We start from the raw sequence: 13,067 nt of genomic DNA on the forward strand, positions 1-13,067 counted from the left end.
GCCTGCCTCCCTCCCTCCCTCCCTCCCTCCCTCCCTCCCTCCCTCCCTCCCTCCCTCCCTCCCTCCCTCCCTCCCTCCTTCCTCCCTCCCTCTTCTTTATAGTTTAAACCCATTCTTATTTATGAAAGCATATAGCAACCTTGATTTAGAGCGATGCGAGGTGTTGTGAGGAAGCACTGAAACAGAAAGCGTTCAGTTGTTGGCGCTGGAATCACAAATCAATCTTTGTAACTTATTTTTCCAGATGTAGCCACCCTACTTCGCTAAGGGAGGGCCCAGGGCTGGGGTGAACTGCAGGTCTTACACCATCTGCGTTTGGCTGCCGCTGGTTTGGATGGGACCCTCTTGTGCCCAGCTCCTTGAAGCTCTATCAAAAGCCTAAACGTGCGATAAACCCACACGAATACAGGAGATGCCCCGTGCGATAAGTTCAGCACATTAGGTCCATTGCTTGACTCTTCAGTGAGAGCTTGCGATTAACCCAGGCCCTTGTTTCCTCTCTGCTGCCAGGTGATCTTGCAAGGCTCATGTGTAGAAGTCCGATATATGGAGAAGCCATGTTTCTTTTACAGCTGATTTTGAATTAGAAAGGACAATTTATCAAAATGGAAGTAGGAAGAACATTGTTTTACTTTATCTGCTGCAGGAACGAGAGGCCCTCTGACTAGATACATCTTGGCTTTGAGGATGAAAGGCACTAAATCTCAAGTTAGGCTCCCTCAGATCTTGCTGCTTTATGTACTACTGACTCTAATAATTGAAGAGCTGAAACTGCAACTGCAATTGTCACAAACCCGAGGAGCTTGATTTCTTAAAGGAAAGTCAGTTCAAGGAAAAGGGTAAATCAGGTCCTTTAATCTGTTGACTGAATTGCCCGCAGGGACTTGAATGCTCTTATATGTTTATGCTGGGAACCCTGCAGCAGTGTTAGAAGGTCTCCTGCAAGTTCTTGCTATGCAGGTAGTTATTAGCAGGCATTTTGGTAAGGCAAACTTACAAAAAAGCCATTAAGAGCTCTCTAACCATTCCCAGTGCTTCTACACTTGCATAACTGCTGCGACGGGTTATTGTCTTTATGCTCTGTATTGCTTGCCTAAATTGGAAAGATATCTGTGGCTGTTAAAGTCTTGCCATGTGGAAGGTCTGTAATGGTTGCAGCACTGAGCTCTTTGTGAGCTGAAATTCTGATTTGGAGGCGAGCCCAAGTACATATTCAATGCGTCTCAGACAGCAGAATTAATCAACAAGGTTCAGGATGGCTCTGACAAGCTAATAAGCATATGGGTAAAGTCTATATTTGCTAGAGCAGTCTTAACTGTTCAGTGCAAAATTCCTGCAGTGGACGAAACATAAACACAATGTATTATTCTGTTCAAAAATATATTACTACCATTCTGAGGAGCAGCGAGTGTCCCAGGCATGGATGAATTTGTCTTGTGGGTGCACAGGCATCGGTGTGTGGATGAGTCCTTCCTGCAGGCATTAACGAGGAGTTTTATATTTATAAAACTTAGGTGGCTCACAACGAAAAGGAGAACCGGTTAGGTTCTTGCCATGGTGCCGGTCCGGCTCTAGGGCGACCATATGCCTGAGAGAGAGACGCCCCGTCGGTCCTGTCAGACCCAAGTCTGGCCTCGGTCCGGTTTCTAGGGGGGCAGGTATCTGCACCTCGAGGACTGTCACGACAGGCAGTGCCGGCAGGTTCCCCGTGGGCAGAGCGGGGTTTGGATGTGCCGTGGAGCTGGGCCCTGCCCCAGGTCAGGTCTGAAGCAGGTCAGCTGGGTGCCACAGTGCCCCTCTTGTCTGCTGTGTAGCTTGAAGGTTTCAAAAGCAAGGGATGTCAGTACATCACCAGCACAAAACAAATACAGAACTTCCAGTTTTTTTAAAAAAAAAAAAAAAAGTAGTGTTCTAAATATGTTTGCAAACGTTGCTTGGATTTGCATGGAGAGCCTTCTGAGCCTCCAGCTGACATTTGATCCTTTAACTGAGCAAACATGCTCTGAAACAAAAATTCCTTTGCAGGACACCATCGCTTGGTTTTGCCATTTTGGGGAACTCCCACCTATACATTTTGCTAACGAATTGTACCTGAAAGCCAGGTACCTTGAGAGACGTGCATGCCCATAAATGCGACGTGGCGGTGAGAGGGGGGGTGTTGCTTTTCCCGCGCGCAGGGCCAGGGCCCGCACGCGGTGCTCGCTTGCGTGGCGGCGTTAGGAGCAGCACGGCGGCCGGTAGAAATGGTCGCAGAGCGGATTCCATCACGTGAGGGTGCAACTGGTACGGGTTGGAATGGGGGAAGATTCTTTTACTTTGGCTGAGTGCTTTTTTTTTTTTTTTTTTTTTCTCTCCTGTGCTGCTGCTGTGCATGTGCTTGCGTCGGGGAACCGAGCTTTTATTGACTGCTGGTTTTCTGTTTTCAAAGCTGATCAGTGGTGGTTCTATTGTAAGTGCTGAGGCAGTATGGGATCACGTCACCATGGCCAACCGGGAGTTGGCGTTTAAAGCAGGAGACGTTATCAAGGTCCTGGATGCTTCCAACAAGGACTGGTGGTGGGGTCAGATCGATGATGAAGAAGGATGGTTTCCCGCCAGCTTCGTGAGGGTGAGTGCCTTTTTTCTTTTTACCGCTGCAATGAATCACTGCTGACGCTGCTCAGAACAGTCAATGAACTGAACTGGTTACTGTGTTTGTTATCATCAATGCTTATTTCCAGCGCGTTCTGTTTCCTGTCCAAAAAATGGGGAGCAAAGAAGGTTTCAAAAGAAATGAGTGGGGTAGAGGGAGGCTGAAATAGGTATCGGCTCTGCTTTTTATGCTGTTGGGATATGGAGTGGCCTTTGCTGTGTGTCTGTCATAGCCTCCCTCCTTTGGAAAACCGGTTAAGTATTCGGCGGGCTATGAGTAGATGGTTTGGAGGGGCCTAAAAGTTCACGCCAGCTACAGGTGACCTGCATTTGGAAAAGCTCTCTGGTCTGCATGGAGCACACGAAGGTGTCAGCCCTCCCCTTTCCAAAAGCAGTGCCGCGTTTTGGCTCTTCAGCAGTTTTGGATGTAAAATTACTTCACTAATTAGTCCATGACCAGCTCTGGTTATTTTTTTAAGGAGACAAGGAACTGTTTTGCTTGTCTCTGTTTTTCTGCTGAAGCAGATTTTGCTCTACCCAGCCACCACCACCAGTGGTGATTCAGCCTTTCACAAATAAGAGGGATTTGAGCACTTAAATTTTTTGGCTCGGTATTTGTTAAAAAAGCAAAGGGACAAGAAGATGCCCTTTTTGCTATTGCCAGCTCCTACCAATGTTATTTGGACACTCTCAAGCCTTCCTCGGGGAGTCAAGACATTGGCTTTGACTTTGTGCGCTTCCTTCTCCTCTCCTTTCTACACAGGGTTTGATAGGCAGGACCAGAGATTTAATTCCTTTAGAAGCTTATGGGATATAGTTCAAAAAATGAAGTTTTTCTTTTGCCTTGTGAAATTGTTTGAAAGATGACTCTTTCCTCTGAGCCTTCCAGGCAATTTGACAAGCTCCGTAGCATCAAGGGAAAGACTGCTCTCTCTGAAGCGCACGTTGAAGACCACGCTGCATCCCAAGGAGATGCCATGTTTGCTTTGGTTCCCTTCCTGCCTTGCCCTCCCCCTGAGCCTTCCCTCTTTTGGGCAACCCTGCATCGTCAGCATCCCTGTTTGATTACATCACTTCATCTGGGACACAGCCATAAGGATTGGGAAAATTGGGTTAAAATGTATGACCTGATGTTTCCTAGTGCTGTACAATGACTGCCAACGAGGGAACCCAGACCTTTACTCGCTTCTGCCTCCCCAGTGCACAATTTTTGTTCCCCCTGTGGTGCTCACGATGCAGTTCTTGTGTTTCTCTGAAGTCTGGCCAGTGCTAAGAGCGAGAGATCAGTGACTGGAATTGGAGCCAGGGCTGCCTGCTTGAAAATGTTGATGCTGTTATTCTGGCCCAGAAGAAGAAATAGTGTTTGTTATTTTGTTGAATAGGACACTCTGAGTCTGACCCTGCAGCCAGTGGAGATAACAAGTTTGGAAAATGCATTTGTATCAGGTGTGATCAAGATGATAAGCTTACTGCAGAAAATACTCTCACCTGTGTCACTAGCACATCTCATCTGTGTTGCTCACTGGAAGGGCTGAATTAGAAAAATCTGTCTCATTACTTTTGCTTGATTTTGAGACTGAAATATTCTGGGCCAGTTTAACTTTTCAGTGCATTAGCCAGTGCTGTTTTCTTTGTGATTCTGGGGAAAAGATTTAATATCCTTTTTGCTGTGATGTCATAAATGTACTGTTCATGGTAGGTTTAATAACAGTCTTGTTTTGCCCGATCCTGCTTTCTAAAAAAACACACCAAACAACTAAACAAACAAGCCTATTTGCTCTAAGGCCCAAAACCATGGATCATTCAGCTTGGTTGAAATTTCCATCTCCCCTTACACTTTTCAAAGGCTGAGAGGATGATTTTAGAAACTGAAAAAAAAAAAAAAAAAACAAAGGAGAGGAATCAATGAATCTCAGACTGTTGTACACAAATGTCTGAACAACATCCTGGAACAAACCTTGGTGCTTAGGATCACGAAGGCCTTAGCAGGCCAGTTTCTTGCCCGTTCTGTCTAAGGTCACAACCCTGTGGCTTGTCTTTACTCCAACAGAATCAATCCTTCCATCAGCTCTGCAAGAGGCCGGCTGAGTTATTTCCTCCAAGAGACACTTGTTCAGCGTGGGCTGGGACCAGACACCTGCCCTGGGATTGACTGATACGCTCCCAAAGGGGAAAACCGCATGGTTTTGCTGCCATGAATGATAATTAATATTTAAAAATAAGTACCAGGCATTTCAAAGAATACGCAAGCAGAGTTCTGGCACAGTTTGTCCGCAGCTCTGCAAGGGAGGCTGAAGGGGAAAATTTGCCACTCGGGTTTACGAAAGAGAGCTGCCTTCTCCACGCAGCACTTGTCGGTGTGCTGCCACGAGGCAGCCCACTCGCTGGGTGTCCTGTGCTGAGAAAACAACTGCCATTTGGGCTGTCATGTTCTCCTCTCCTCTGTTGGCTGAGGTCGCTTGCTTGCCTCTTCATTTCTATTCTTGCATATTCCCTGTCCCTGTCCCCCCCTTCACTTGCTCTGTCGTACTTGGTAAGTAATTTGAGCCACATGCCTGCAAAGCCTTTGGGGCTTTTAGGTCGGGGGGGGTGCCTGTGACCCCTCTTTTGCTTGCAGGACCATTGTGGCTGGTTTATGCTCTTTCATGGTCCTGTCAAGGACTGTTTAACCTGAACCTTTTTCACTTGGCTCTTCTCTCCATTTTTTTTCTTGTATTTCTTATTCAGCTGATCACTCTTTCATAATGAGGAGGCTGGGTTTTTTCTCTGTTGTACTTTGAGCCCTGCTTTTTTAAGATGATGCCAGAAAACTGCCTGATTTAGCCTGGGTGGTTCTAGTTTTACTTGCAGAATAATTGCTTTCCTTTATATCTGTATTTCTCTTATGCAAGTACAGGAGGAAAAGGGAACAGCATGTTGCATAGCAGAGACTGAAAAGCAGTACAAGTAAGGGATGACAGGACAGACCAGGCAGGTATGAGACTAAGATTCATTTCAGGGTATTTTAGACTGCAGGTCTCTTGTAGGTACTGACAGGGAGTGCAGCAGCAGATCACTACAGAGTCAGATTCCTCTAGAAGTCATTTGGATCACTTCTGAGGACAAAACTGGGCTGGAAACCTAGTTTGCAATGAGACGTCTGACGCTTCTTGCTCTCCAGCCAGATCATATGAAAATCTTTGGCAAAGCATTTGGCACTCACAAAATCTCATAGCAGGAAAAATTCACATTTTCAAGTGCAGAGGAAAACAGTAACCTGCTGATTCCCTTGGCCTCTTTTACTCTCAGAGCTGGGGGGGTTGCAAACAAAGATCACACTTGAATTGCCTGCACGTACAGGAATTGTTGTCTCTGTGCATAACACCTGCAGTTATCCTTTTAGTAGCTTGAGACTTGGCTAGAAGAAAGGGGGAGAGAGGGAAACCATAGAGTTCTGGGAGCACAGGAACTTTCAAGGAGAAACTGGGTGATAAAGCGATGCTTTTTGGGGACGAGAAAAAGCACGACATAGGAAGTAGTAAAATTTGGAGATAGTAAGGAATGGTGAATGGTTTCCTGCAGGAAGCTGCTGCACTCGGGGAGAAAGTTAAGAAACCCCCTAAGTCATTAGAGAGGCGGATGAGAACTCCAGAACTAGATTTAAGGCTGAATAATGAGCTGGGTTCAGGACAGCTGAAGGTGTCTGTGTTGTATTTTAGCACATGTTATCAAGCGAGCATGCTGGACAGCCAAAGGGTGCAGCCATCAATCTTGTGATTAGCTGCACAGTGCCTTTGACTGTCCTGTCAACTTTTAGGGGTCTGCGGGGGTGGGAGGTACAATTGCAAAGTATCAGCAGGAATTTTAAACAGGATTTCATATTCTTGTAGTGGTGATGCTATATTTGTTGCTCTTCTCTCCTTTGTGGATGGCATAGCCTTGGGCAGTATTACATGATGTGATACAAATGAGCTTTTGCATACCATCACATCCAGTGTCCACATCCCCTCAGGAAAACAGGCTTAGTGTTTGTAGGGAGGAATTTACAGCACAGAATAATAGTCCAGTACTGCAAATGGATCAATTGTTGTACCTTAAGGTCTCCTTTAGAAAATACAGTAAGTCTCAAAATAAAATTTTGATTGCAGAGCACAACATCAAGTCTCCAAAATGGCCCGGGTGAGATTCAAGTGCTCCAAACACAGGAAATCAAATGGCATCGTGTTTGGGCTCTGACTTATTTCCACTGAAAAAGAAATAAAGAAATGAAAGCTTATGGATGTTTAGTGCTGTGAAATCTTTCCATAGAGACATGGCAGAGTGCACCCATCGTGGTCAGAGAAGGGGATTTATTTTGTTATAAAGGTCTCCTTAATCTTTTTGGATACCAAGAGGCAGACTGAGTTTCCAGAATACATTTCTTCTCACCTCAACAGCGGTGACTCTTCCTTCCTCATATTTACTAAGCTAAGCTAAATGGTAAATCTGGGGTTGAGGAGGTTTTACTACAATTTTTTTTGCAGTGCCTGGTGACTGTTGAGGAGTTGTGCAGAAATAGAGGGTAATGGTCCTACAAAGGCTTAGGCAAAGTTGGTGTATAAATTCTTTGTGGTCTGTACCTCTTGTGTAGGGGGAAAAAGCAGGGGTGGATCAGTGCAGCAATGCTCCTTGTTCTCTCTCATCATTGCCTAGGTTTCCCCAAGTGTTGTAATTTTAGAGTGATTTTCCTGCTGAAAAGCTGCCTTTGACCCACTTTATTTTCTGCTGCTAAAGGAGAAGTGCTGGATAAATTGGTGGAAGCTTTTAAAGCACTGCTTAGAAGGAGTCTCTAAACCCAGAGTCTTCTCTTAGTGCCTATCAGCTCGTACACTTTATTGGGTAGGTGGGTTTAGCTTTTATTCACAGGAGTTGTGACTGCTTTGTATTGCAGGCGTAGTTCCAAGAGCCAGCCACATCTTGCTGCCCTGTCTACCTTTTCTCACCTTTAAGATCTCATTGTGTGTGTGGGGATCTTGATACAAGAGCACATCACTCACCTGCTTTTCCATCTGCTGCAGTCATTGCATTAGCATTTACTTGGCATCAGTGGCATCAAGGTGAGATTTTCCAGAGAAAAGAGGATGATGCTGAAGTAGCATTCACCTGTTGGACAAACAAAACGGTATGTGCTGCAGTGTCTGCTGCAGTCAGTGACTTGTAAAGGAGATTTTATTCTCCCGTGGCAAATCCAGCATAAAAATAGCTTCTGGTAGAGGTATCGCACACAGCGCGAGCAGCATTCCTCAGCGACAGGACTCACTGCAGACAAATTTTGTGTTGTTTTTTTTTTTTTTTTTTTTTAAAGTCAAGCAGTGTTTTAGCATCCAAACGCTGCCTGCGCTAATCGCCGCTGCCGTTATCGTGACAACTTATGCCACTCGGCTCAGCGTCCCTCAGATCCCCAAAGGTTGAAAAGCCGGCACTTGGGCCCTTCCCTATCCATACAGGCTGGCTTGCAGGTACAAAACCAGTGTTTTGAGGCCATTCGTTGAATCAGGCAAACTAGGCACAGATCTTTGCAGCCCCTTCCCCGTCCTCTGCCAAACTGGTGGTGAAGAAAGATCCTTCCTTCTCCTGAATGAAGCAGTGGCTTCCTCAGCCTGGCCAGGTTTCTGCAACGAGCTGCTGGAGCAGCTGAGCTTTCACTCTTCCCTGTTGTGCATCACGTGTAGCATCACACAGTGGGGGCTTTTGGTTTTTAGGAACTGGGGAGGGCTGGTCCCCAGCTCACAGTATTTTGGTAGATATAGTGTAGCACATCCAGTTTATGGCAGCATCCAAGCAACTTGTGCTACGTGGTAGAGCTTCAGCCCGTGGGAGTCTGTGCATTTAGACTGCAAGAAACAGAGGGAATAAGCACCGGGCAAGTTCTTTGGATCCATTTTTGTTCACCTTTCATGGATACAGAGTGTGAAGCTGTCCCTGTAGAGTCCCCTCTTTTCTCCTGTTACAGAAACAAGTGAAGGGTATTTCTCACCTTGGGTAAAGGGAACTTCTGAAGCTGGGAATGGAGAGTTTAAGGGGAGAGGAAGAGCTGGAAGTGGGTTTGCTGAAGTCTGGATAGTTGCAAGAGGGAAAGAGAAGGTGTGAAGGAAAGAGCCCGTGAACTGGAGGGAAGTGAAGTACAGTGTGACTGAAGCCAGATTACCCAGGGGAAAATTCGGGCTGCGGGAGAAAATAGTGGTGGGACCACAGGAGGGAAAACCAACTTGTTCCAGCTGCCTTTCCTTCTACTGCCAAATGTCCTATTCCTCATCCTGGAAGAGGATGCAGGGAGAAGATGATCTGTGTGGTTGGGATGCTGTTTGCCCAGAAGCAGTCTCACACTTCCCCTATGCCTGCAGCCTGCTGGGTCCTCACCCCCTCTCTGAAAGCAGGGAAGGGAGAAGGATCTGCCCTTGGGCGTTTGCAGAGCCCAGGACAGCCTGTGCTTCCTCCTGAGGGCAGAGAGAGGCTGTGCCCGGATCACTGGAGTGACACGCGGAGACTGATGATGTTTTACTTATGCAAAGCTCTGCACCACGAGCCCTACTTGATTGCAAATAAGCAAGTGATCTTTTTAATCCAGTATAGAGTCCAACAGAGCGTGCATAGCATACAGTGTGTGTGGCTGCAAACAAGGGCAGAGCACCAGCCTGACCACCAGCTTCGGGAAGAAGGGAGAGGGGCCAAACCCTGCGGCTCCCGGAGCAGCTCGGCTGAGCGGGGTGGCGTGGCTAGGTGGGTAAAACAGCCCCGAGGCTCGGAGCTGCAGCTTATTTCTGTAGGGCTCTCGGAGTCTCCTACACTCCCTTGCAGTTGTTGTAGGGCTAATGACACTGTAATGCCACTATTTGGTACCTGGCTTTGGTGGAGGTTGGGCTGCTCACCCTGGTATTTGTTATAAAGTCACTGGTGAGCAGAGATTCAGTGGAATGGCGACAGCTCTCTGGAAGGATCTGCCTGTGTCATTAATCTGCCACATTATTTAATTGTGAGCTAGAATCTAGGATGGCACATTATCTGCTAGTTTTGTCCTTGTGAATATCCAATAGGAGGAGATTAATAATCCAGATGGCTGGTAAAATGTTTGTTTTATCATGCTTTCTGATTATTATGAGACTATGAGCCCTCAGTGCCTATTCAAGTAAAATGTCCTCTATATACAGTGTATGCATTCAGCAGTCTAAATAGATAATAATTACAGGTCAGCTAATGTTGGAGCGGTGCCATCTGGTGATTTTATGCACCATTTGGGTATAGCTTCAAATTGATAAATCACATTTCTACAGATTTTATATAAATCACATATAATATTAACTAGCACAATGAAATGATCAGCTCTCTCTGGCTTCTGGAACTGGGTCCTTAGGCAAAAGGGGCTTTTTTATTTGACTATTTTACTTTTATCTGCCTCTGCAAATTATTACGTTATGCAGGAGCTGGTCATGACTTCCTAATTAGGGTTGAATTTTGAAATAGGACTGTGAGCCTCATGATAAGCCTGTTCTTCTCCACATGTAGGGTGGCCTTTCAATATGAAACATCACTTAGGACTCGTATTATGCAACGTGAATTTTTTTCTCTCTGTAGTTTTTGTCGGTTTCTTTTAATTAATTCTTAATACAAAGCGTTTGAAATGGTTCTCAGGGCAAGCTTCATTGTTTGGCATGCTGGACCTTTTTAATGGTGTGGAGGAGACCCACACAGTGCTATATTATTTCAGAACCCATGATTTTTTGCATTGCAGCGGTGTTTAAAAAGGCACTGAAGGCTGATTTATTATTGTATGGTTGTTACTGATTGCTGAACAGCCATTATTATTTATTCTTAAAAAAAAAAAAAAAAAAAAAAAAGGTGGCACGGGATGCAGTAATCTAGTCTGGGATGCTAAACCCACATCTGTGCCAAGCCACAGCCCCTAATTGCTGAGGAGGACAGGACAGGAGCCAAGAGAGGCTTCTTGAAATCCAAGCGAGCGGCAGAGCTGACAAGCTGCCAGGGAACTGAAATCCCATCTCTGCCCTGTGGAGAGTCCCCCAGGAGATTCGCAGGGGTGGCAGCCACCCATCCTGAGCAGGGAAGGCAAGGTGAAACTGGGAGAAAGCTAGAGTTTTGAAGTTTCTTTTATAAAAAAAAATGAAATATTTGCCCTGGGAGGGAGGTCCATCTGTGCATTTGCGTCCAGTGTACGTTGGAAAAGCTGGGGAAGAGAGATTCCTTTTTCCATCCGTGGTACCTCAGCTGTTATCCACAGCAACAGAGGTCAAGCATTTCAGGCGAGAGAGCGGATCTGGGAGAGTTGCATGCATCTAAAGAATAGCAAACAACCTACTTACAGGTGATTGGGGGCTGGGCTAGAATAGGAACCTCTGCAGCATTGACTAAATCAACTGAATATGACATTTAATAAGTCACTGGGAAAAAAACAGTCACCCCCAGTTTGCCTCTTCCACCTTACTGTCTCCTGCAGCACACCATCGTGGTTTGAGTGAGCAGGTCAGTGAAGCAGAGAGGATCTGGCTTGGGGTGGTGGTGTTGGGTCAGAGGACACAATTAATACTTTCAAGTGCAGCCTGCCCTTGCCCCAACTCAGCCCAGCTTCTTCTCAGCACAGGAACAAGAGGATGTGGGAGATGAAGTTGCAAAGCCAGGCGTACTGTGTCAGACCAAAGGTCTGTCTAGCCAAATTGTTGCTCGTGGATGGGTACAAGAGTGTGGCAAGCTCACAGTGATGCATTTAAGTCCATGTTTAACAGTATGCGTGAGCTTCAACGTAAAGTCTGCCAGCCTCAAAAATATTCATGAAAAGTGGCATTGGTAAGGTAGATTACCCCCATTTATAGATGGGGAAAGCCTCCACCAGTTTAGGTGGTTGGCCCAAGGTCAGCAGCAGAGCTGCCGGTGTACCTCATCTTTTGTGAGTCATGGTCCAAACTTCAAATGATCCCCTGGAAGAATGATCTCTGCTTGAGTTAGAGAACTTTAGAGGTTAAGACAGAAAGCAGGACTGTTTGAACAGCGCAGTGGGATTAATCCTTTCAGCAGCTGAGGCTGGAGAGCCCAGGGTGGAAGGCACATTTGGCTTCCTCTGTTACCAATAAAATTGTTGCATTTGGTTTTAATCTAAAGCAGAAGTCATCTAGACTAGAACTGTAATTTTTTCCTTGTGGGAACATGAATCCTAGCAGGAAGGAGCAAAAATTTCATTAAGGAAGAAAGCAGGACTCCTGAGATTCCCCGATGTGGAAGCAGGGAGTGTTCCTACGGTGCACAAAAGGCAGACGAAATTCTGAGGTTTTCAGAAATCATGAAAGTTTGCAAGCTTGCTGTTTGCCTTAGAGTTTCAAAGCCATTAGGATTCATGCTTTCAAGCTTTCCCCTCCCTCCCCACCCCCATTATGATTAGATCTTTCCTGCTTTATTTTTTAAATGAAAATTGAAATTTTTCTCGTGATCACTTGACTCCAGGAGGTAGAGCTTTAAAAATATCCTCTGTTGCCAAACTGGCAGGAGTGTCATAAAACTTGGTAACAAGCTGTTCCGGTTGGGTTTGGGAGAGCTGCAAAATACCTTTTCATAGTAGCAAGAAGGTAGGGCGGGAAGTTATTTTAAACTTCAGCCAACAGGGTTTAATACCTACATTGGTCCTGCGTGATTATCAACATACATTTGGTTTGGAATACCAGTAAAACTATCACGAGGATATATCCCTCAAAGGGCTCCCTGTGCAATTCTGTCCTTCCCAGGTCTAGCCCATTTCCTCCTCTGAGGACGGCCCCCAGGTTTTCACAGCAGAGCCCCCACTAAAATCAGCATCACTGATGTAAGTTGGCCCCCGAGGTCGCTGCGGCAGCCTTACGCCAGCATGGCAGTTACTCAGAAGCAGCCCTTGGACATTTACTTTTCAGCATGAAACACTGAACCGTTGCTCAATCTCAGTATTCCTGAAAGCTCTTCCAAGGCAGAGTGGGGTTTGCTGGAAAGAGGCATGTTTTCTAACTGGCTTTTAGGTGGTTGTTCTGAACAAGCCACGTTCTTCTGAAATTCGTTTCGGGGTGCCAGGAGAGGTTTTGCATGCTGGATCCCCCTGTCTTTGGGTGCTATTCGATCACTAGCTCACTGCCTTCCCTCACAGTCAGCCAGGGCTCAACCCGGCCTCCCCGTGCCGATGGAAATCCTACCAAGAAGCCCTTCAGAGATCCACGTGCAGTCCCGCAAGTGGGAGACGATATGACCTAACCCATCTTTGCAGCAGATGCCGTGATGGAAAACCCCATCCTGTGGGAAGGAGCTGGGGAAAGGCACGCAGTGCTGCTCCCGGACGTGCTGCATCTCCCAGGGGGGTTCCCTCTGTCCCAGCTCGGCGTAGCCCGGCCTGGCTGGGGTCAGTGACGTGCCCTTTGGCAGCACCGCAGGGTGGGGGACACGCAGGAGAT

General features: G+C 46.4%; 1 protein-coding gene across 10 annotated transcripts in view; it reads left to right on the forward strand.

Annotated features, from left to right (window-relative positions):
• The window catches only part of ARHGEF9 (Cdc42 guanine nucleotide exchange factor 9), a 222,706-nt gene that overhangs the window by 152,598 nt on the left and 57,041 nt on the right, over positions 1 to 13,067 (forward strand). For all 10 annotated transcript variants that reach the window (XM_042807102.1, XM_032983449.2, XM_032983457.2 and 7 more), the window contains one exon: positions 2,429 to 2,608. In XM_042807102.1, coding sequence (XP_042663036.1) covers positions 2,429 to 2,608 — 180 coding nt within the window. The remainder of the gene's footprint in view (positions 1 to 2,428; positions 2,609 to 13,067) is intronic.

This window comes from Tyto alba, unplaced genomic scaffold (genome assembly GCF_018691265.1).
Source record: "Tyto alba isolate M040663 unplaced genomic scaffold, T.alba_DEE_v4.0 Super-Scaffold_5, whole genome shotgun sequence".
Classification (NCBI taxonomy): Eukaryota; Metazoa; Chordata; class Aves; order Strigiformes; family Tytonidae; genus Tyto; species Tyto alba.